Consider the following 25,088-nt stretch of genomic DNA (forward strand, 5'->3'; position numbering starts at 1 on the left):
GGTCATGAGTCGTTGGAGCCGTTAGTGAGCGACTGTTGTTCTTGGAGGCTAAGCTTTTGAATCTCCGGGGTAGAGATGAAAGGACGGCATTGTAAGTGGGAGATAAGTGGTGTCGCAGACCTCCTCCTCTGTTGAGGGATGGTTTTTCCAGTTTCACATAGATGGCTTCCTTCACCCCTCTTTCAAACCATCTATCTTCCCTGTCCAAAATGTGTACGTTGCTGTCCTCGAAGGAGTGTGTCTTCTCCTTTAGGTGTAGATAGACTGCTGAGTCTTGTCCTGAGCAGTTTGGCCTTCTGTGTTGGGCCATCTGTTTGTTTCATCTCTAACAACGACATCCAATCAAACGAACGACCAAGTCAAATGATTGGAATGAGCGAGCTGTCTGTCAAACCCTCAGAGACACACGCGTTTGTTATGCGCATAACAGTTGCGCGTACACAAAGGTCGGTTGCTAACACATAGCTGCCTGCTAGCTACCTAGCGAGCCAGTCGTGATTGCTAACAATAGACTTGTTCGTTGTTTACGTTCATCATAATAATAAAGTTAGTTTTCTCTTACGTGTGTGACATCATTCGGTACAGCTAATTCGGCTCCGCTCAGAATGATACTTGTCTCAGGTGAAATGCTTTTGCTTCGATCAGCTGGTGTGTCTGGCGTGTGTATGTGTTCTCAGGGCGTGGCTTTGCAGGCATCCTGGTGCTTTCTGATTGGGAAGGGCGGTGTCGAATTCGGCTTGAAAATATTTCTAAGTTCTGCCCAAACTCAACGGCCACCTATTGCTCCTTTAAGGTCAGGACTTTGACTTGGCCATTCCAAAACATTAACTTTATTCTTCTTTAACCATTCTTTGGTAGAACGACTTGTGTGTTAGGGTTGTTGTCTTGCTGCATGACCCACGTTCTCTTGAGATTCAGTTCACAGACAGATGGCCTGACATTTTCCTTAAGAATTCGCTGGTGTAATTCAGAATTCATTGTTCCAACAATGATGGAAAGCTGTCCTGGCCCAGATGCAGCAAAACAGGCCCAAACCACAGCAAAACAGGCCCAAACCATGATACTACCACCACCATCTTTCACAGATGGGATAAGGTTGTTATGCTGGAATGCAGTGTTTTCCTTTCTCCAAACATAACGTTTCTCATTTAAACCAAAAAGTTCTATCTTGGTCTCATCCGTCCACAAAATGTTTTTCTAGTAGCCTTCTGGCTTGTCCACATGATTTTTAGCAAACTGCAGATGGGCAGCAGTGTGCTTTTTGGAGAGCAGTGGCTTTCTCCTTGCAACCCTGCCATGCACACCATTGTTGTTCAGTGTTCTCCTGGTGGTGGACTCATGAACATTACCATTAGCCAATGTAAGAGAGGCCTTTAGTTGCTTAGAAGTTACCCTGGGTTCCTTTGTGACCTGGCCGACTATTACACGCCTTGCTCTTGGAGTTATCTTTGATGGTTGACCACTCCTGGGAAGGGTAACAATGGTCTTGAATTTCCTCCATTTGTACACAATCTCTCTGACTGTGGATTGGTGGAGTCCAAACTCTTTAGAGATGGTTTTGTAACCTTTTCCAGCTTGATGAGCATCAACAACGCTTTTTCTGAGGTCCTCAGAAGTCTCCTTTGTTCTTGCCATGATACACTTCCACAAACATGTGCTGTGAAGACCAGACTTTGATAGATCCCTGTTCTTTAAATAAAACAGGGTGCCCACACCTGATTGTCATCCCATTGATTGAAAACACCTGACTCTAATGTCACCTTCAAATTAAATGCTAATCCTACAGGTTCACATACTTTTGCCCCTCACAGATATGTAATATTGGATCATTTTCCTCAATAAATAAATGACCAAGTATAATATTTTTGTCTCGTTTGTTTAATTGGATTCTCTTTATCTACTTTTAGGACTTTTGTGAAAATCTGATGATATTTTAGGTCATATTTATGCAGAAATATACTAAAGGGTTCACAAACTTTCAAGCACCACTGTAAGATTATTATCCTGACAGAACTGAGCCATGTGATTAGCAAATAATAAGTTCCTGTCTGAGATATCCACATTCAAATCCCCAGTGACATACACACTGGAAGAAGTATTATCTTAAATAAAGGAATTGATGAATGCAAGCCTATTTAAATATTCATCCTCATTCTGCTGGCATTCCTAGGGTGTATACACATTAAGTATAAAGAATTCCCTATCATTGTGAGTAAACTGTGTTGCAATGCACCAGTCAACACCAAGCCTAACCACATTTATCAATGAGTCGAGCTTCTTATTCCATAGAATAGCCACACCCCTGGTACGACAGTTGTATGACAAAACCTGAATGGTCATTTAGCAAGACTAGTGAGTGAACATATCAAAAGGCATACTCATCTCCCCTATAGTCTTACTCATTACAAAAATATATTTTCTGTCTCAATGGGTTTGATCAAATAAAATATTTTCTCTATTTGGTGTTCCCCAGGGGTCAATTTTAGGCCAGTTATTGTTCAGTTTGTACTTGTTGCCTCTTGGCCAACTTATCAAGAAACATAATGTGTGTTACCATAATTATGCTAATGACACACAACTGTATATCTCCCCGAACCTGAACCCTCTTGACACACTATGAGAATGTATTGAGGACATTGATAACTGCATGCTAGTATTGTCTGTTTTTATTTTGTATACCATCCACATCGTTTTTATGACTGCAACTTCCGTTGTAGCCCACACTCCGAATGACATGTCCTTCCACTGGAATGAAATGTGGTGTATAATTAAAGTTGTCCTTGCTTGATCAGAGAGAAACTCTGACCACAGATGACGGTGTTAAGTCACATGACATGTCTTTCTGTTTCTCTCTCTCTCTCTCTTTGCAGAGGCAGACTATAGAACTGATTCCAGTCACTAAGGTCACCTATAAATGGAAAGGGGACAGCTTTGTTTACTACGTCTATGGAAATGAACACAATGTCAGCACAGACAACTACCCTGCTACCTGCCGCTGTGTTATCCAATAGAAACAGCACACCCTGATGTGGAGATACTCCCACTGCCACTCTTCTTCATGTTTATATTCTAAAACACAAAGAACTACATATCCTCTAACACATACCAACAGATTTCAGGATCAAACACTGAGACGACGACATGAATGGACATGCATGTAGATAAGTACTCCAAACGGACTATTCTTAATAGCAACAGTATTATTGTTAATCTGCTGAGTCTGTCTCACGCTGGGTTTTCTGCATCAGTGCCTGGCTTCTGGTAACGTGTCTCTACCTCCTGTAAACAAACAGAATACATCTGCCATGGTAGGTAATGTTAATGGTGGGTTAGTGCTTTCAACAGAGGACACTCCGAGATGCCTGCTTCCATGTTGAGTTTGTACAACACAACTGCATTGATAGATAGCAGTGGATGATGTGTTGCTGTAAAGCCCCTTGAGGAAAAAAATTGTAATTAGTGAAATTGGGCTATACAAATAAAACTGACTTGACTTGATGTTACACCCTAACCAGAGGTGCCTCAGCCTGGCTGCAGTTCTCCTAGTGACGACCAGGGGGCTCTGGTTCCCAGCTGAATGGGCTTGTTGGAAACCCTGGATGTGGAGAACCTAAACCCACAAAGGCCCTCCCCTGAAAAACTCCTGAACTTTAATACATCTTGTTTTTCACCCAGTACTGTGCAGTGTCCCATACCACAGTAATGAAAGGGATTCTGGGTAAAGGTAGGGAAAGAATGACAGCCATCTCTAGACAGCAGAAAGAGACTGGATGTCAGAGCTGCTTTGATGATTTCCTCAGAAGGAGGCCTTGTAAAGTCTGAGGATTTGACTTCATTACGAGCAAAACACATGTTTTCTTTTAGGTCATGCGTACTTGGCTAGAAATTAGAGTGACAACCTGGCCACCGCCCGGGCTTCGACACAAGCCAGTAACGTACGTTCTAGCAGTGCATTATAGGATTTATCAGTGTGAGGACACGTGTCTGTGACAACCATGTAGTGTTGCTGATGTCAACAAGACAAAACGACACAAACTTCTGGTGAAGTGTGGAGAAGTGGGCTGCCTGTGCTCATCAGATTAGTGGCTTAGTATTTGTAATAGTTGCTCAATATGATTAGTGGTGATGTTTAGATGCCTTACCTGACCCCGGTGTCAATATGAGGTTTTGCATGCTAACCTCCTGATGTCAGCAGTATCGTTGTTATGGTTCCTATGGTTGATGTTTTTATCATGGCTTTAAAATACAATAAATACTGAAATTGAAACAATTTCTCTGCCTTCTCATTATTATCAAGATAAACATTCTCACAAGGTATATGTGAAGTTTTTAGAGCAGGTTTCTTTGAGACTACAATGTAGACTACAATACTGTTGTTGGGATTTGAAAGCGGATGCCCAAGATGGCCTGGTGCTTTTAAAGGGTTGGAGTCCAGTCTAACAGGTGAGCAGTTCATGAAGGTAGACTGAATAAACCATTGATAGCAATACATAACTATGGACTAGGAGGTTAGTTGTTTTAGTAGCCTGGTTCCAGACCACTGAATCACTTTCCCTTGCTTTTTCCCCCACTTGTCCGACCCACTAGTTCAGTTTCGTCAAACTACTCAGAAGTCTTGTCGTGTCCTCCTCAATGGCTTTTTCCTGGTTGGAGAGACAACCGAATTAAGTGGCGTCTTTCTGGACAGGACTTGTGTTGGTGACCTGATCAAGCGGTGGTGAGTTCCATGGATGCAGTAGTACAGAGCCTGCAGTGTACTCACTAGCAAAGATAAAAAACCTAAACGGATGTGTGCCCTCAGTTTTACAGGATGTACGTACAGTTTATCCCATGCCCTGTAGTCTGGGGACAGTTTTTCAAACTCCATTTTCTTCCAGAGAAAGACGGGACTATTCATTCAGCCGGCACTGCAGCTCAGATTACTGCTCTGTCGTAGTACTGTAGCGAATTCGAAGGGGGCAGCCAGGAAGTGCCGCAGCCGGGAAGCGAACCCGGGTCTCCCGCACGATTAAAGGATCCGGACCCTTTAGTCGACTGGTTAATGTAGTCGACCCCCCGAATTCGCTATAGTATGATATGTACTTTAGGAAAGCAGAAATTTTACGCGTAGCATGTTTCCATCAATAAACTAGCAGGCTGGTCGTCAGCGGAAGCTTGGCTAACTAAACCGTTGGTGAAGGTTAAAAGTTACCAAGTGAACCGGTCAAAGACAGATCCTCTGTTCACTATCAGAGGAAGGAGTAACTATGTGACGTCACTGACCACTCCCAGAAAAAACAATGTACCATGGCCCTCTGGACGTCCTCTATTAAATCTCTCCGTGTGTCTCTCCAGTCTGTTATCTCTCCTGTTAGTGTCAGACTAATTTATTTAGCCTAAATCTACCAACCACATCTCCCCCTGAAGCCACATGCTGCTGACTCAGGGTCAGTTACAGGTCACCATGGTGATGACCTTAGTGCGCTGTCAGGACCTAATAAAACGGAATAGAAAAGAACAGCATAATAATAATAATACATAATTATAGTATTATATATCTAATTTTACTTATAATGCAGTTTTCACTTAAAGGAAAAGCTGAGAGTGCTACATGCTAAAATCACGTAAATCAGCAACAAAAGACATAAAAAAGAATAATAAAAAACTATGAAAGTAATTAAAACAATACACCACAACATCCAACATAAAACAGGAGTAGCAGACAGTGTGGCGTGAGCAGCTCAGGGTAAACCGCCTCTATTGTAGATGTGGCAGGCAGGAGCTGTGGTCAAAAGGTCATCGGTGCCTGTCGAGGTGGTAACCCAAGAACCCGCTGGTGGACACTGGTGGTGAGGGAAGCTGTCAGGCTGAAGAAGGAGGCCTTTTGGACTTGGTTGGCCCAGGGGTCTCCTGAAGCAGCAGACAGGTACCGGGAGGCCAGAAGGGCTGCCGCTTCGGCGGTCGCGAAAGCAAAAATTTGGGTGTGGGAGGAGTTCGGCGAGGCTATGGAGGAGGACTTTCGGTTGGCCTTAAGGAAGTTCTGGCAAACCATCCGGTGACTCAGGAAGGGGAAGCAAGGCTTAACTCAGGCTGTGTTCAGCCGGGGAGGGGAACTGCTGACCCGGACTGGGGATGTTGTCGAGCGGTGGAAAGGACACTTTGAGGAGATCCTGAACCCGACTAACACATCCTAAGTGGAGGAGGTAGAGTCTGAAGACTCAGGCGAAGCCCCACCCATATCCCTGGTAGAGGTCTCTGAGGTAGTTAAAAAGTTCGTCAGTGGCAAGGCACCGGTCTGGATGAGATTCGCCCTGAGATGCTGAAGGCTCTGGACATTGTTGGGCTGTCTTGGTTGACACAGTACCTGTGGAGTGGCAGACTGGGGTGGTGGTTCCCATATTCAAAAGAGGGGACCGGAGGATGTGCTCCAATTATCGGGGCATCACGCTGCTTAGCCTCCCTGGGAAAGTCTATTCTAGGGTGCTTGAAAGGAGGCGCCGACCGATTGTCGAACCTCAGATCCAGCAGGAACAATGCGGATTCCGTCCTGGCCGTGGAACAACGGACCAACTCTTTACCCTTGCGGAAGTGCTGAGAGAGACATGAGAGTTTGACTAGCCAGTCTACATGTGTTTTGTGGACTTGGAGAAGGCTTACGACCTTGTACACCGTTGCACTCTGTGGGGGGTACTGTGGGAGTATGGGGTACCGGGGCAGTTGCTACAAGCCATCCGGTCCTTGTATAACCAAAGTGAGAGCTGTGTCTGCATTCTAGGCACAAAGTCAAACACGTCTTCGGTGGGTGTCGGACTCCACCAAGGTTGTCCCTTGTCTCCGATTCTGTTTGTGATATTCATGGACAGGATCTCAAGGTGCAGCCAAGGTGAGGAGTGTGTCCGTTTTGGGAACCTCAGAATTGCATCTCTGCTCTTCGCAGATGATGTGGTTTTGTTGGCTTCATCAGAACGCGACCTCCAGTGAGCACTGGGGCGGTTTGCAGCTGAGTGTGAAATGGCCGGGATGAGAGTCAGCACCTCCAAGTCTGAGGCCATGGTTCTCTACCGGAAAATGGTGGATTGCTCCCTCCGGGTTGGGGATGTGTTGCTGCCCCAAGTGAAGGAGTTCAAGTATCTCGGGGTCTTGTTCATGAGTGCGGGTAGGATTGAGCGGGAGCTCGGACATCCGGAGGGAGCTTGGAGTAGAGCCGCTGCTCCTTCGCATCGAAAGGAGCCAATTGAGATGGTTCGGGCATCTGATTAGGATGCCTCCTGGGCGCCTTCCTTTGAAGGTTTACCGGGCACGGCCAACTGGGAGGAGACCCCGGGGTAGACCCACAACTCGCTGGAGGGACTACACGTCAAATCTGGCCTGGGAACACCTCGGGATCCCCCCAGGAGGAGCTGGAGGGCGTTGCTGGGGAGAGGGACGTCTGGAGTGCCCTACTTAGCTTGCTGCCACCGCGACCCGACCCCGGAGAAGCGGCTGAAGATGAGTTGTGTCTGTCACCAGACTTATAGATTGGTATAACTTTTGCTGTTGTCATTTTGTTTGGAAAACCACCGGTTTGTAGGGATCGGTTACAGATGTGAGACAAAGGTTTTGCAATGCATTCGATGATATTTTTGAACATAAACATGTCTATTCCATCCAAGTCGGTGGACTTCTTGTTCTTGAAATTTTTAACTGTCAATAATTTCCTTTTCATTTGTTCCCTTTATAAATATGGATTCTTTAACAGATGTTTTCTTGCTTTCCACGTTATCTCCGCTACCGGTCTTTGCAATTTCCTCAGCCAAATCAGGACCAACACTGACAACAAACTTATTGAACTCGTTTGCAACCATGGCCATGTTGAATAGTTGAACTCTTAATAGTAATAGTTGAGTAATAATTAAACTATAGTAATAGTTGAATTATTTCTAGTCAGGAAATGGTTGGGGTATCCTGCCTTCCCACTTCCTTTTTTAATAATATCATTTAATACATTCCATGTTTGTTTAATATTGTTTTTGTTGTCCTCTAGTAATTTACTGTAATAATCCTTTTTGCTGATTCTCATAATTCTAGTTAATTTGTTTTTATATATCTTATATTTTTGATCAGCTTCTATAGCTCTTTTCTTTAAAAAAATTCTTTATATAATAAATGTTTCTTCTTACATACACTTAGTATTCCTTTAGTTAACCTTGGTTTTTCAGCATATATTTGTTTATCTACTTTCCTTACGAGTGGACTTTTTTTCCATACAGCGTTACTATAATGGACAGAAATTATTCATAGGCCTCGTTTGCATCTTCTACATAAACTTTATTCCATTCATGTTTCATTAGGTCTTCTTTAAAATAATTGATAGCATCTTGTGTTATGTGCCTTGTCATTTTGCAGGTTTTGGTATCTTTCTTGGTCATGGTACAGCTCTGGATTATTGCAAAGACCGGCAGATGGTCACTCACTGTAGTGTCATCCATTACTATTCCACTTACTACTCTGCGGTCAGGGACGTTGGTCAGTGTGTTGTCAGGCAGGGTCGCGCTGTGCGTTGGTATTCTGGTCGGTCTTGGGATTGCGGCATATAGGCGGGTACTGCACACGGGATTAATGACCTCTGGGCAGACTCGGCTAAACAGACAGAAACAGAAAGAAAGACAGCCAGTCTGACAGCTACTCCCACTATCCACCAACTGGTTTGGTCCCAGTCCTCTCCTCACCAAGTCCACTTCCTCTCTGGCCTCAGGACAGCAGGTTTGTGTGACGGGCTGTTTGCATGGCTGCACTATAAGATAACGGTCTTATCTCTCGTTTCCAGACCGTCTACACAACTGGTCAGAATACACGATCAAACTGGAGCGTATTTCTGAGGAGAGGCTGGAGGACTGTTCGGCGGAAGTGCCCTGAGCCCCGCAGCCTATCCAAGATGGCCGCCGCCCTCAGACCGCGCTCCGCTGACACGTGACCAGGTGGGGGTGTCCCTCGGCCCGCTAACGCAACGGCGCAGCTTGTACGCGGAGATAAGAACAGAACTTCCGCATGACACTGTGACTTTAAAGTTTAAAGAAACTGTCCTGTATATAAGATAAAATCACATGTACAAGAAGCACGCTAAAAACATCTAAAATGCATGAGCACTATAACATGTATTACAAGTTGCATAACAACGTTCAAAAATTATAGTAATGCACATTAAAAAATAACTTATTTGCACAAATTGTGTTACATTTTTTGAATTTGTGTTATTCTTCACATGCATTACTATACTTTCTTAACTTATTTGCACAAATTATAACAAACCTCAAGAATTTCTTAACACCATTGATTCAGATTATATTTATGTATTAACTATACATTATTAACACATGACACATTTTACAAAAACACATACTGAAAAACTAATGAAACGTATTGACAACAATTTTACTGACACTACTGTCAAACAAAACGCCCCGCCCCCTGGTAACGTTAACCACAGGATGCCAGAACGCCCCGCCCCTCCTCGTAACGTTAAGTACAGGATGCCATAACGCCCCGCCCCTCCTGGTAACGTTTACCACAGGATGCCGGAACGCCCCGCCCCTCCTGGTAATATTAACCACAGGATGCCGGAACGCCCCGCCCCTCCTGGTAATATTAACCACATGATGCCGGAACGCCCCGCCCCTCCTGGTAACGTTAGAGATGAAATGATCAGTTGCAAACTGCTGGAGGGTTAAATCACCTACGCATACGCATACAGAGAGAGAGAGAGAGAGAGGGGGGAAGGAGGGGGAGAGCGATAGCGAGAGAAAGAGAGAGACAGACAGACAGACAGACAGAGCGGGAGGGTGAGGGAGGTAGAGCGACCTAGAGCCAGAGCGGGGGAGAGAGAGAGAGAGAGAGAGCGCGGGGTGGAGGGCAGGCCTATCTGCATCATGCCCAGATGACGCTCCACAAAGAAGAAGAAGAAGAAAAGAACACTTGGCCTTTTCTGTGCGGACTGCTCGTCCACCCCAGCCCGTCCTCCTCCTCCTCCTCCTCCTCTTCCTCTTCCTCTCACGTAAGTCCGCTTTCTAATCGCATCTGGCCGAAGTTAGAGTCGCCCTTTGACTCGGAGCAGTTTGATTTGTTCGTCGGGCCGAGGCGGAGGCGAACTTCGGAAAGTTCCTGTAAGACTCCGCCGACGAACTGGTTCCGCTCAGAAACCCCTGGACTGGTACTGGTACTGGTAGTGGTAGCGGTAGCGGTAGTGGTCGTGGTACTGGTTTGGACTGGTTCTGTGTGGGACACAGCTGGATGAAGACAGACTAACGGAGGAAAACAGACGAGTTAAAGCCGCTACGTCTTCCTGTCGGAAGCGGGTGAGGAAACTTCACTGAGAACAAACTGCCATGTAAACTTTCTCCCCCTCCCTCCCTCCCCCGCTCTCTCTCTCTCTCTCTCTCTCTCTCTCTCTCTCTCTCTCTCTCCCTCTCCCCCTCCCTCTCTCTCTCTCTCTCTCTCTCTCTCTCTCTCTCTCTCTCTCTCTCTCTCTCTCTCTCTCCCTCTCTGTCTGTTTCTGTCTGTCACTGTCTCTCTCTTCCCCTCTCTCTCTCTCTCTGTCTCTCTGTCTGTCTCTCTGTCTCTGTCTGTCTCTCTCTGTATCTCTCTGCCTGTCTCTCTGTCTCTGTCTGTCTCTCTCTGTATCTCTCTGCCTGTCTCTCTGTCTCTGTCTGTCTCCCTCTCTCACTGTCTCTGTCTGTCTCTCTCTCTGTCTCTGTCTGTCTGTCTCTCTCTCTCTCTCTCTCTCTGTATCTCTCTGCCTGTCTCTCTGTCTCTGTCTCTCTCCCTCCCTGTCTGTCTGTGTGTGTGTGAGAGAGACACAGACAGGGAGGGAGGGTTTGGTGAATAACGGGCTGAGCTTGACATGTTTAAATGAACGGTGGACACCTTGTTTCAACACGAACGTACATAAAGAGCAGGAAGACAGAACCAGACGGTCTGTGGACTTGGATCTTGTGGCAAACAAACTGATGTTTTGAGTGGAGAGGTTAAATATCTGTCTCACTCTGTCCATCTGTCTATCTGTACCTATCTGTCCGTCTGTCTATCACTCTATCTATCTGTCTAGTCATCTATCTATCTGTCTGTCTGTCTGTCTGTCTGTGTCTGTCAAGTCTGTGTCTGTCTCTGTCTATCATGTGTGTGTCTGCCTGTCATGTCTGTCTGTCATGTCTGTGTCTGTGTGTCTATCTGTCATGTCTGTCTGTCATGTCTGTGTCTGTCTGACATTCTGTCTGTCTGTGTCTGTCTCTGTCTATCATGTGTGTGTGTGTCTGTCTGTCATGTTTGTGTGTCTGTCTTGTTGTCATGTCTGTGTCTGTCTGTGTCTGTCTGCCATGTTTGTGTGTCTGTGTGTGTCTGTCTGTCTGCCATGTCTGTGTCTGTCTGTCTTTCAAGCCTGTGTCTCTGTCTGTCTGTCTGTCTGTCTGTCTGTCTGTCTGTCTGGCTGTCATGTCTGTGTGTCTATCTGTCATGTCTGTGTCTGTCTGACATTCTGGCTGTCTGTCTGTCTGTGTCTGTCAAGTCTGTGCCTGTCTCTATCTATCATGTGTGTGTCTGTCTATCTGTCTGTCTGTCATGTCTGTCTGTCTGTCTCTCTGTCTTCTGATGTCTCTTTTCCTTCTAAAGCGCTGACCTTCAGGGTAGGTGCAGGCATCTTCCACCTACCCTGACCCCCATAACTGATAATCACACACAGTCAGTTAGACGATCACCCCGACCAAGGAAACCAACACAGACGTACCACACATTAGGCCAGCCTCCATGGCAGCCATACTCTGCTGTCAGTAGTTTAGCAGTCAGTTAGAAGATCACCCCGAGCAAGGAAACCAACACAGACGTACCACTCATTAGGCCAGCCTCCATGGCAGCCATACTCTGCTGTCAGTAGTTTAGCAGTCAGTTAGAGGATCACACCGACCAAGGAAACCAACACAGATGTACCACACACTAGGCCAGCCTCCATGGCAGCCATACTCTGCTGTCAGTAGTTTAGCAGTCAGTTAGAAGATCACCCCGAGCAAGGAAACCAACACAGACGTACCACACACTAGGCCAGCCTCCATGGCAGCCATACTCTGCTGTCAGTAGTTTAGCAGTCAGTTAGAGGATCACCCCGAGCAAGGAAACCAACACAGACGTACCACTCATTAGGCCAGCCTCCATGGCAGCCATACTCTGCTGTCAGTAGTTTAGCAGTCAGTTAGAGGATCACCCCGAGCAAGGAAACCAACACAGACGTACCACTCATTAGGCCAGCCTCCATGGCAGCCATACTCTGCTGTCAGTAGTTTAGCAGTCAGTTAGAGGATCACCCCGAGCAAGGAAACCAAGACAGACGTACCACACACTAGGCCAGCCTCCATGGCAGCCATACTCTGCTGTCAGTAGTTTAGCAGTCAGTTAGAGGATCACCCCGACCAAGGAAACCAACACAGACGTACCACTCATTAGGCCAGCCTCCATGGCAGCCATACTCTGCTGTCAGTAGTTTAGCAGTCAGTTAGAGGATCACCCCGACCAAGGAAACCAAGACAGACGTACCACTCATTAGGCCAGCCTCCATGGCAGCCATACTCTGCTGTCAGTAGTTTAGCAGTCAGTTAGAAGATCCCCCCGACCAAGGAAACCAACACAGACGTACCACTCATTAGGCCAGCCTCCATGGCAGCCATACTCTGCTGTCAGTAGTTTAGCAGTCAGTTAGAAGATCACCCCGAGCAAGGAAACCAAGACAGACGTACCACTCATTAGGCCAGCCTCCATGGCAGCCATACTCTGCTGTCAGTAGTTTAGCAGTCAGTTAGAGGATCACACCGACCAAGGAAACCAACACAGACGTACCACTCATTAGGCCAGCCTCCATGGCAGCCATACTCTGCTGTCAGTAGTTTAGCAGTCAGTTAGAAGATCACCCCGACCAAGGAAACCAAGACAGACGTACCACTCATTAGGCCAGCCTCCATGGCAGCCATACTCTGCTGTCAGTAGTTTAGCAGTCAGTTAGAAGATCCCCCCGACCAAGGAAACCAACACAGACGTACCACTCATTAGGCCAGCCTCCATGGCAGCCATACTCTGCTGTCAGTAGTTTAGCAGTCAGTTAGAAGATCACACCGAGCAAGGAAACCAAGACAGACGTACCACTCATTAGGCCAGCCTCCATGGCAGCCATACTCTGCTGTCAGTAGTTTAGCAGTCAGTTAGAGGATCACACCGACCAAGGAAACCAACACAGACGTACCACTCATTAGGCCAGCCTCCATGGCAGCCATACTCTGCTGTCAGTAGTTTAGCAGTCAGTTAGAAGATCACACCGACCAAGGAAACCAACACAGACGTACCACACACTAGGCCAGCTTCCGAGGCAGCCATACTCTGCTGTCAGTAGTTTAGCAGTCAGTCAGAGGATCACACCGACCAAGGAAACCAACACAGACGTACCACACACTAGGCCAGCTTCCGAGGCAGCCATACTCTGCTGTCAGTAGTTTAGCAGTCAGTTAGAAGATCACCCCGACCAAGGAAACCAACACAGACGTACCACACACTAGGCCAGCCTCCATGGCTGCCATACTCTGCTGTCAGTAGTTTAGCAGTCAGTTAGAGGATCACACCGACCAAGGAAACCAACACAGACGTACCACACACTAGGCCAGCCTCCATGGCAGCCATACTCTGCTGTCAGTAGTTTAGCAGTCAGTTAGAGGATCACACCGAGCAAGGAAACCAACACAGACGTACCACACACTAGGCCAGCCTCCATGGCAGCCATACTCTGCTGTCAGTAGTTTAGCAGTCAGTTAGAGGATCACACCGACCAAGGAAACCAACACAGACGTACCACTCATTAGGCCAGCCTCCATGGCAGCCATACTCTGCTGTCAGTAGTTTAGCAGTCAGTTAGAAGATCACACCGACCAAGGAAACCAACACAGACGTACCACACACTAGGCCAGCTTCCGAGGCAGCCATACTCTGCTGTCAGTAGTTTAGCAGTCAGTTAGAGGATCACCCCGACCAAGGAAACCAACACAGATGTACCACTCATTAGGCCAGCCTCCATGGCAGCCATACTCTGCTGTCAGTAGTTTAGCAGTCAGTTAGAAGATCACCCCGACCAAGGAAACCAACACAGACGTACCACACACTAGGCCAGCCTCCATGGCAGCCATACTCTGCTGTCAGTAGTTTAGCAGTCAGTTAGAGGATCACACCGAGCAAGGAAACCAACACAGACGTACCACACACTAGGCCAGCCTCCATGGCAGCCATACTCTGCTGTCAGTAGTTTAGCAGTCAGTTAGAGGATCACACCGACCAAGGAAACCAACACAGACGTACCACTCATTAGGCCAGCCTCCATGGCAGCCATACTCTGCTGTCAGTAGTTTAGCAGTCAGTTAGAAGATCACACCGAGCAAGGAAACCAACACAGACGTACCACTCATTAGGCCAGCCTCCATGGCAGCCATACTCTGCTGTCAGTAGTTTAGCAGTCAGTTAGAGGATCACACCGACCAAGGAAACCAACACAGACGTACCACTCACTAGGCCAGCCTCCATGGCAGCCATACTCTGCTGTCAGTAGTTTAGCAGTCAGTTAGAAGATCACCCCGAGCAAGGGAACCAACACAGACGTACCACTCATTAGGGCAGCCTCCATGGCAGCCATACTCTGCTGTCAGTAGTTTAGCAGTCAGTTAGAGGATCACACCGACCAAGGAAACCAACACAGACGTACCACTCATTAGGCCAGCCTCTGTGGCAGCCATACTCTGCTGTCAGTAGTTTAGCAGTCAGTTAGAAGATCACCCCGACCAAGGAAACCAACACAGACGTACCACACACTAGGCCAGCCTCCATGGCAGCCATACTCTGCTGTCAGTAGTTTAGCAGTCAGTTAGAGGATCACACCGACCAAGGAAACCAACACAGACGTACCACTCATTAGGCCAGCCTCCATGGCAGCCATACTCTGCTGTCAGTAGTTTAGCAGTCAGTTAGAAGATCACACCGACCAAGGAAACCAACACAGACGTACCACACACTAGGCCAGCCTCCATGGCAGCCATACTCTGCTGTCAGTAGTTTAGCAGTCAGTTAGAAGATCACCCCGAGCAAGGAAACCAACACAGACGTACCACTCATTAGGCCAGCCTCCATGGCAGCAATACTCTGCTGTCAGTAGTTTAGCAGTCAGTTAGAGGATCACCCCGACCAAGGAAACCAACACAGACGTACCACACACTAGGCCAGCTTCCGAGGCAGCCATACTCTGCTGTCAGTAGTTTAGCAGTCAGTTAGAGGATCACCCCGACCAAGGAAACCAACACAGATGTACCACTCATTAGGCCAGCCTCCATGGCAGCCATACTCTGCTGTCAGTAGTTTAGCAGTCAGTTAGAAGATCACCCCGACCAAGGAAACCAACACAGACGTACCACACACTAGGCCAGCCTCCATGGCAGCCATACTCTGCTGTCAGTAGTTTAGCAGTCAGTTAGAGGATCACACCGACCAAGGAAACCAACACAGACGTACCACACACTAGGCCAGCCTCCATGGCAGCCATACTCTGCTGTCAGTAGTTTAGCAGTCAGTTAGAGGATCACACCGAGCAAGGAAACCAACACAGACGTACCACACACTAGGCCAGCCTCCATGGCAGCCATACTCTGCTGTCAGTAGTTTAGCAGTCAGTTAGAGGATCACACCGACCAAGGAAACCAACACAGACGTACCACTCATTAGGCCAGCCTCCATGGCAGCCATACTCTGCTGTCAGTAGTTTAGCAGTCAGTTAGAAGATCACACCGAGCAAGGAAACCAACACAGACGTACCACTCACTAGGCCAGCCTCCATGGCAGCCATACTCTGCTGTCAGTAGTTTAGCAGTCAGTTAGAGGATCACACCGACCAAGGAAACCAACACAGACGTACCACTCACTAGGCCAGCCTCCATGGCAGCCATACTCTGCTGTCAGTAGTTTAGCAGTCAGTTAGAAGATCACCCCGAGCAAGGGAACCAACACAGACGTACCACTCATTAGGGCAGCCTCCATGGCAGCCATACTCTGCTGTCAGTAGTTTAGCAGTCAGTTAGAGGATCACACCGACCAAGGAAACCAACACAGACGTACCACTCATTAGGCCAGCCTCTGTGGCAGCCATACTCTGCTGTCAGTAGTTTAGCAGTCAGTTAGAAGATCACCCCGACCAAGGAAACCAACACAGACGTACCACACACTAGGCCAGCCTCCATGGCAGCCATACTCTGCTGTCAGTAGTTTAGCAGTCAGTTAGAGGATCACACCGACCAAGGAAACCAACACAGACGTACCACTCATTAGGCCAGCCTCCATGGCAGCCATACTCTGCTGTCAGTAGTTTAGCAGTCAGTTAGAAGATCACACCGACCAAGGAAACCAAGACAGACGTACCACTCACTAGGCCAGCCTCCATGGCAGCCATACTCTGCTGTCAGTAGTTTAGCAGTCAGTTAGAAGATCACCCCGAGCAAGGAAACCAACACAGACGTACCACTCATTAGGCCAGCCTCCATGGCAGCAATACTCTGCTGTCAGTAGTTTAGCAGTCAGTTAGAGGATCACCCCGACCAAGGAAACCAACACAGACGTACCACACACTAGGCCAGCTTCCGAGGCAGCCTACTCTGCTGTCAGTAGTTTAGCAGTCAGTTAGAGGATCACACCGACCAAGGAAACCAACACAGACGTACCACTCACTAGGCCAGCCTCCATGGCAGCCATACTCTGCTGTCAGTAGTTTAGCAGTCAGTTAGAGGATCACCCCGAACAAGGAAACCAACACAGACGTACCACTCATTAGGCCAGCCTCCATGGCAGCCATACTCTGCTGTCAGTAGTTTAGCAGTCAGTTAGAAGATCACACCGAGCAAGGAAACCAACACAGATGTACCACTCACTAGGCCAGCCTCCATGGCAGCCATACTCTGCTGTCAGTAGTTTAGCAGTCAGTTAGAAGATCACCCCGAGCAAGGAAACCAACACAGACGTACCACTCATTAGGCCAGCCTCCATGGCAGCAATACTCTGCTGTCAGTAGTTTAGCAGTCAGTTAGAGGATCACCCCGAGCAAGGAAACCAACACAGACGTACCACTCATTAGGCCAGCCTCCATGGCAGCCATACTCTGCTGTCAGTAGTTTAGCAGTCAGTTAGAAGATCACACCGAGCAAGGAAACCAAGACAGACGTACCACTCATTAGGCCAGCCTCCATGGCAGCCATACTCTGCTGTCAGTAGTTTAGCAGTCAGTTAGAGGATCACCCCGACCAAGGAAACCAACACAGACGTACCACTCATTAGGGCAGCCTCCATGGCAGCCATACTCTGCTGTCAGTAGTTTAGCAGTCAGTTAGAGGATCACACCGAGCAAGGAAACCAACACAGACGTACCACTCATTAGGCCAGCCTCCATGGCAGCCATACTCTGCTGTCAGTAGTTTAGCAGTCAGTTAGAAGATCACACCGAGCAAGGAAACCAAGACAGACGTACCACTCATTAGGCCAGCCTCCATGGCAGCCATACTCTGCTGTCAGTAGTTTAGCAGTCAGTTAGAGGATCACCCCGACCAAGGAAACCAAGACAGACGTACCACACACTAGGCCAGCTTCCGAGGCAGCCATACTCTGCTGTCAGTAGTTTAGCAGTCAGTTAGAGGATCACCCCGACCAAGGAAACCAACACAGACGTACCACTCACTAGGCCAGCTTCCGAGGCAGCCATACTCTGCTGTCAGTAGTTTAGCAGTCAGTTAGAGGATCACCCCGACCAAGGAAACCAACACAGACGTACCACTCACTAGGCCAGACTCCATGGCAGCCATACTCTGCTGTCAGTAGTTTAGCAGTCAGTTAGAAGATCACCCCGACCAAGGAAACCAACACAGACGTACCACACACTAGGCCAGCCTCCATGGCAGCCATACTCTGCTGTCAGTAGTTTAGCAGTCAGAGGATCACCCCGAGCAAGGAAACCAACACAGACGTACCACACACTAGGCCAGCCTCCATGGCAGCCATACTCTGCTGTCAGTAGTTTAGCAGTCAGTTAGAGGATCACACCGACCAAGGAAACCAACACAGACGTACCACTCATTAGGCCAGCCTCCATGGCAGCCATACTCTGCTGTCAGTAGTTTAGCAGTCAGTTAGAGGATCACCCCGACCAAGGAAACCAACACAGACGTACCACACACTAGGCCAGCCTCCATGGCAGCCATACTCTGCTGTCAGTAGTTTAGCAGTCAGTAAGAGGATCACCCCGAGCAAGGAAACCAACACAGACGTACCACTCATTAGGCCAGCCTCCATGGCAGCCATACTCTGCTGTCAGTAGTTTAGCAGTCAGTTAGAAGATCCCCCTGACCAAGGAAACCAACACAGACGTACCACACACTAGGCCAGCCTCCATGGCAGCCATACTCTGCTGTCAGTAGTTTAGCAGTCAGTTAGAGGATCACCCCGAGCAAGGAAACCAACACAGACGTACCACTCATTAGGGCAGCCTCCATGGCAGCCATACTCTGCTGTCAGTAGTTTAGCAGTCAGTTAGAGGATCACACCGAGCAAGGAAACCAACACAGACGTACCACTCATTAGGCCAGCCTCCATGGCAGCCATACTCTGCTGTCAGTAGTTTAGCAGTCAGTTAGAAGATCACACCGAGCAAGGAAACCAAGACAGACGTACCACTCATTAGGCCAGCCTCCATGGCAGCCATACTCTGCTGTCAGTAGTTTAGCAGTCAGTTAGAGGATCACCCCGACCAAGGAAACCAAGACAGACGTACCACACACTAGGCCAGCTTCCGAGGCAGCCATACTCTGCTGTCAGTAGTTTAGCAGTCAGTTAGAGGATCACCCCGACCAAGGAAACCAACACAGACGTACCACTCACTAGGCCAGCTTCCGAGGCAGCCATACTCTGCTGTCAGTAGTTTAGCAGTCAGTTAGAGGATCACCCCGACCAAGGAAACCAACACAGACGTACCACTCACTAGGCCAGACTCCATGGCAGCCATACTCTGCTGTCAGTAGTTTAGCAGTCAGAGGATCACCCCGAGCAAGGAAACCAACACAGACGTACCACACACTAGGCCAGCCTCCATGGCAGCCATACTCTGCTGTCAGTAGTTTAGCAGTCAGTTAGAGGATCACACCGACCAAGGAAACCAACACAGACGTACCACTCATTAGGCCAGCCTCCATGGCAGCCATACTCTGCTGTCAGTAGTTTAGCAGTCAGTTAGAGGATCACCCCGACCAAGGAAACCAACACAGACGTACCACACACTAGGCCAGCCTCCATGGCAGCCATACTCTGCTGTCAGTAGTTTAGCAGTCAGTAAGAGGATCACCCCGAGCAAGGAAACCAACACAGACGTACCACTCATTAGGCCAGCCTCCATGGCAGCCATACTCTGCTGTCAGTAGTTTAGCAGTCAGTTAGAAGATCCCCCCGACCAAGGAAACCAACACAGACGTACCACACACTAGGCCAGCCTCCATGGCAGCCATACTCTGCTGTCAGTAGTTTAGCAGTCAGTTAGAGGATCACCCCGAGCAAGGAAACCAACACAGATGTACCACACACTAGGCCAGCCTTCGTGGCAGCCATACTCTGCTGTCAGTAGTTTAGCAGTCAGTTAGAATATCACCCCGACCAAGGAAACCAACACAGACGTACCACTCATTAGGCCAGCCTCTGTGGCAGCCATACTCTGCTGTCAGTAGTTTAGCAGTCAGTTAGAGGATCACCCCGACCAAGGAAACCAACACAGACGTACCACTCATTAGGCCAGCCTCCATGGCAGCCATACTCTGCTGTCAGTAGTTTAGCAGTCAGTTAGAAGATCACCCCGAGCAAGGAAACCAACACAGACGTACCACTCATTAGGCCAGCCTCCATGGCAGCCATACTCTGCTGTCAGTAGTTTAGCAGTCAGTTAGAGGATCACCCCGAGCAAGGAAACCAACACAGACGTACCACTCATTAGGCCAGCCTCCATGGCAGCCATACTCTGCTGTCAGTAGTTTAGCAGTCAGTTAGAAGATCACACCGACCAAGGAAACCAACACAGACGTACCACTCATTAGGCCAGCCTCCATGGCAGCCATACTCTGCTGTCAGTAGTTTAGCAGTCAGAGGATCACACCGAGCAAGGAAACCAACACAGACGTACCACTCATTAGGCCAGCCTCCATGGCAGCCATACTCTGCTGTCAGTAGTTTAGCAGTCAGTTAGAGGATCACCCCGAGCAAGGAAACCAACACAGACGTACCACACACTAGGCCAGCCTCCATGGCAGCCATACTCTGCTGTCAGTAGTTTAGCAGTCAGTTAGAGGATCACCCCGACCAAGGAAACCAACACAGACGTACCACACACTAGGCCAGCCTCCATGGCAGCCATACTCTGCTGTCAGTAGTTTAGCAGTCAGTTAGAGGATCACCCCGAACAAGGAAACCAACACAGACGTACCACACACTAGGCCAGCCTCCATGGCAGCCATACTCTGCTGTCAGTAGTTTAGCAGTCAGTTAGAAGATCACACCGACCAAGGAAACCAACACAGACGTACCACTCATTAGGCCAGCCTCCATGGCAGCCATACTCTGCTGTCAGTAGTTTAGCAGTCAGAGGATCACACCGAGCAAGGAAACCAACACAGACGTACCACTCATTAGGCCAGCCTCCATGGCAGCCATACTCTGCTGTCAGTAGTTTAGCAGTCAGTTAGAGGATCACCCCGAGCAAGGAAACCAACACAGACGTACCACTCATTAGGGCAGCCTCCATGGCAGCCATACTCTGCTGTCAGTAGTTTAGCAGTCAGTTAGAGGATCACCCCGACCAAGGAAACCAACACAGACGTACCACTCACTAGGCCAGCCTCCATGGCAGCCATACTCTGCTGTCAGTAGTTTAGCAGTCAGTCAGAGGATCACACCGAGCAAGGAAACCAACACAGACGTACCACACACTAGGCCAGCCTCCATGGCAGCCATATTCTGCTGTCAGTAGTTTAGCAGTCAGTTAGAGGATCACCCCGACCAAGGAAACCAACACAGACGTACCACACACTAGGCCAGCCTCCATGGCAGCCATACTCTGCTGTCAGTAGTTTAGCAGTCAGTTAGAGGATCACCCCGAACAAGGAAACCAACACAGACGTACCACACACTAGGCCAGCCTCCATGGCAGCCATACTCTGCTGTCAGTAGTTTAGCAGTCAGTTAGAAGATCACCCCGACCAAGGAAACCAACACAGACGTACCACTCATTAGGCCAGCCTCCATGGCAGCCATACTCTGCTGTCAGTAGTTTAGCAGTCAGTTAGAGGATCACCCCGAGCAAGGAAACCAACACAGACGTACCACTCATTAGGGCAGCCTCCATGGCAGCCATACTCTGCTGTCAGTAGTTTAGCAGTCAGTTAGAGGATCACCCCGACCAAGGAAACCAACACAGACGTACCACTCACTAGGCCAGCCTCCATGGCAGCCATACTCTGCTGTCAGTAGTTTAGCAGTCAGTTAGAGGATCACCCCGAGCAAGGAAACCAACACAGACGTACCACTCATTAGGGCAGCCTCCATGGCAGCCATACTCTGCTGTCAGTAGTTTAGCAGTCAGTTAGAGGATCACACCGACCAAGGAAACCAACACAGACGTACCACACACTAGGCCAGCCTCCATGGCAGCCATACTCTGCTGTCAGTAGTTTAGCAGTCAGTTAGAGGATCACCCCGAGCAAGGAAACCAACACAGACGTACCACTCACTAGGCCAGCCTCCATGGCAGCCATACTCTGCTGTCAGTAGTTTAGCAGTCAGTCAGAGGATCACACCGAGCAAGGAAACCAACACAGACGTACCACACACTAGGCCAGCCTCCATGGCAGCCATACTCTGCTGTCAGTAGTTTAGCAGTCAGTTAGAGGATCACCCCGACCAAGGAAACCAACACAGACGTACCACACACTAGGCCAGCCTCCATGGCAGCCATACTCTGCTGTCAGTAGTTTAGCAGTCAGTTAGAGGATCACCCCGAACAAGGAAACCAACACAGACGTACCACACACTAGGCCAGCCTCCATGGCAGCCATACTCTGCTGTCAGTAGTTTAGCAGTCAGTTAGAAGATCACCCCGACCAAGGAAACCAACACAGACGTACCACTCATTAGGCCAGCCTCCATGGCAGCCATACTCTGCTGTCAGTAGTTTAGCAGTCAGTTAGAGGATCACCCCGAGCAAGGAAACCAACACAGACGTACCACTCACTAGGCCAGCCTCCATGGCAGCCATACTCTGCTGTCAGTAGTTTAGCAGTCAGTTAGAGGATCACACCGAGCAAGGGAACCAACACAGACGTACCACTCATTAGGCCAGCCTCCATGGCAGCCATACTCTGCTGTCAGTAGTTTAGCAGTCAGTTAGAGGATCACCCCGACCAAGGAAACCAACACAGACGTACCACTCACTAGGCCAGCCTCCATGGCAGCCATACTCTGCTGTCAGTAGTTTAGCAGTCAGTTAGAGGATCACACCGAGCAAGGGAACCAACACAGACGTACCACTCATTAGGCCAGCCTCCATGGCAGCCATACTCTGCTGTCAGTAGTTTAGCAGTTTGGGGTGTACCCTCTGTGTGCATGACAGCAGTCCCACCTTATCATTTCACACATCCATACCAGACGTTACCATACCAAACAGTCATGCCTTACAGTAGTCCCACACGTGGGTACAAAGTATACAAACCTGAGTGCTTCGTTACCAGACATTTGGGTTGTCAGTGGGTCTGGACAGTTATTATGTCAGGAGCCATTTTTCTTGTTGGGGACCATGTGATGCCCACTAAATGTATGGTTGTAGAGGAGTTCAATTAGGAGTCGTGACAACTTTCTCTTTCGGATACACAACCTGCACCATTTATTCCTTCACCATAAAAACAACAAAAAAAAAACCCCACACAGCGGAAGTGTATCACTGTAAACCCGAACCGAGGAAACAGCAGCTGTAAACCAACGTTCCTACCAGCTCAAGAAAGGGAATGATGTATCCCCATAACCACTACACACGTCCCCCCAGAACTCGCCTTAATAGGACAAGTCAGTGTGGCGAGGGGGGCGGATCTCTCTGCCCCAACGGCTCTGCTGGACAGGAGCTGGGGGCTGGTTAACCGCAGGCAAAGCAGCAGAGTCCTCACCGCTGGACCGGGGAAAGGGAGGGGCTGGGGAAGCAGGGGGCGGCTCGCCGGGGGAGGGGGGCAGGGCCGGGGGGCGCCCCCGCCGTGGGGGCAGGGCCAGACCAACAGGGCGGTCCAAGTCCAGGTGAGCAGGCTTGAGGCGGTCCACAGAAATCCGCTCCAGCCTGCTGCCAACCTCCACCACAAAGTGCTTATCTCCAGTGTCCCGTACCCGAAATGGACCGTCGTAGGGTGGCTGCAGGGGACCGCGGTGCGCGTCTTGACAGATGAAAACACACCCCGCCGACCGCAGCTCCGTGGGGACATAGGACTGAGAGCCGCCATGCTGAGGTGTGGGGACCGGTACAAAAGCCCTGGCTTCCTCCTGCAGCGCAGCCAGTTGGCAGCTGGCGGACCACGGAGCTGTGGCGGTGGGAAGGAAATCCCCCGGGACCCGAAGTGGCTGTCCGTAGACCAGTTCGGCGGATGAGGACTGGAGGTCCACCTTGGGGGCCGTCCTGAGCCCAAGCATGACCCAAGGCAGTTTGTCGACCCAGCGGTCGTCCTCGAGGGTAGCCCGCAATGCGGCCTTCATCGAGCGATGGAACCTCTCGACCAATCCATTCGCCTGAGGGTGATACGCTGTGGTGCGATGGAGCCTCACCCCTAAACCCGCGGCCATCTCCTCCCAGAGCGCTGACGTGAATTGCGGCCCTCTGTCCGAGAAGAGGTCAGATGGGGTGCCAAAGCGGGCGACCCAGGTTCCGATGAACGCTCGGGCAACCTCAGGCGCTGTCGTGGACGAAAGCGGGACGGCCTCTGGCCATCGCGTGGTCCTGTCGACCATGGTGAGCAGGTATGTGAAACCACGGGAGGGGGGTAGGGGGCCTACCAGGTCCACATTCACGTGGTCGAACCTCCTCTCAGGTACCGTGAAAGGTATCAGGGGCGCTTTGACGTGCCGGGGCACTTTGGAGCGTTGGTACTCCACACAGGTGTCAGCCCAGTCCCTCACATCCTTTTTGAGTCCATGCCAGACAAACTTTGCCGCCACCAGCCTCTGTGAAGGCTTTCTGCCAGGGTGAGACAGCCCATGGACTGCGTCGAAGACCCGCCGCCTCCCAGCAGTCAGAACCATGGGTCTGGGCTGACCCGTAGAGACGTCGCACAGGAGCGTGGCGCCGGCATCGTCGAAAGCCAAATCCTCCAACTGCAGCCCTGTGACGGTGGTCCTGCATGCCTGCACTCCTGGGTCGGCGGCCTGGTCAGCCGCCATCTGGCTGTAGTCGAGTCCCAAATGGGCGGCACCAGCGATGGCCCGGGAGAGACAGTCGGTGACCGGGTTGGACTTCCTAGCGACATGCCTCACGTCGGTGGTAAACTCTGAGATGTAGAACAACTGTCGCTGCTGGCGGGCTGACCACGGCTCTGCCACCTTGGGCACCGCGAACACCAGCGGTTTGTGATCGACGAAAGCCGTGAACTGACGGCCCTCCAGCAGGAAACGGAAGTGCCTAACAGCGAGGAAAAGGCCAAGCACCTCACGATCAAAGGTGCTGTATTTGCGCTCCCTCAGGTTCAACTTCCGGCTGAAGAAAGCAAGCGGCTGCCACGCACCGCTCACCCGCTGATCGTAAACCGCGCCGACAGCGTAGTCCGAAGCATCCGTCGTGATGGCGATGGGCGCTCCAGACACAGGGTGTGCCAGCATCGCCTCGTCAGCCAGGGCGGCCTTCACATCCTTAAAGGCCGTGTCCCTCTCTGCAGACCAGTCCACGGCGTGTTTGGGGGCTGTGCCCTTCAGAGCCTCATGTAGGGGGCGGAGGAGAGCGGCAGCCCGGGGGATGAACCGGTGGTAGA

At 49.7% G+C, this 25,088-nt stretch overlaps 2 protein-coding genes and 1 long non-coding RNA gene across 6 annotated transcripts in view; 2 read left to right on the forward strand and 1 right to left on the reverse strand.

Annotated features, from left to right (window-relative positions):
* Positions 1–4,270, forward strand: part of LOC130106989 (uncharacterized) — a 53,342-nt gene extending 49,072 nt beyond the window's left edge. The window contains exon 18 of the mRNA XM_056273372.1: positions 2,871–4,270. Within this exon, the coding sequence (XP_056129347.1) occupies positions 2,871–3,011 (141 nt within the window). The 3' untranslated portion in view covers positions 3,012–4,270. The remainder of the gene's footprint in view (positions 1–2,870) is intronic.
* The window catches only part of LOC130106990 (uncharacterized), a 73,771-nt gene extending 64,914 nt beyond the window's left edge, over positions 1–8,857 (reverse strand). For both annotated transcript variants that reach the window (XR_008809783.1, XR_008809784.1), the window contains exon 1: positions 8,463–8,857. This is a non-coding gene — a long non-coding RNA (uncharacterized LOC130106990). The remainder of the gene's footprint in view (positions 1–8,462) is intronic.
* Positions 8,858–9,724: 867 nt separating this feature from the next.
* Positions 9,725–25,088, forward strand: part of st3gal8 (ST3 beta-galactoside alpha-2,3-sialyltransferase 8) — a 72,460-nt gene continuing 57,096 nt past the window's right edge. For 2 of the 3 annotated variants that reach the window (XM_056273824.1, XM_056273826.1), the window contains exon 1: positions 9,725–10,310. The gene's annotated coding sequence lies outside the window, so the exon portion shown is untranslated. The remainder of the gene's footprint in view (positions 10,311–25,088) is intronic. The other variant, XM_056273825.1, reaches the window with a different exon arrangement.

This window comes from Lampris incognitus, chromosome 2, assembly GCF_029633865.1.
Source record: "Lampris incognitus isolate fLamInc1 chromosome 2, fLamInc1.hap2, whole genome shotgun sequence".
Lineage (NCBI taxonomy): Eukaryota > Metazoa > Chordata > Actinopteri > Lampriformes > Lampridae > Lampris > Lampris incognitus.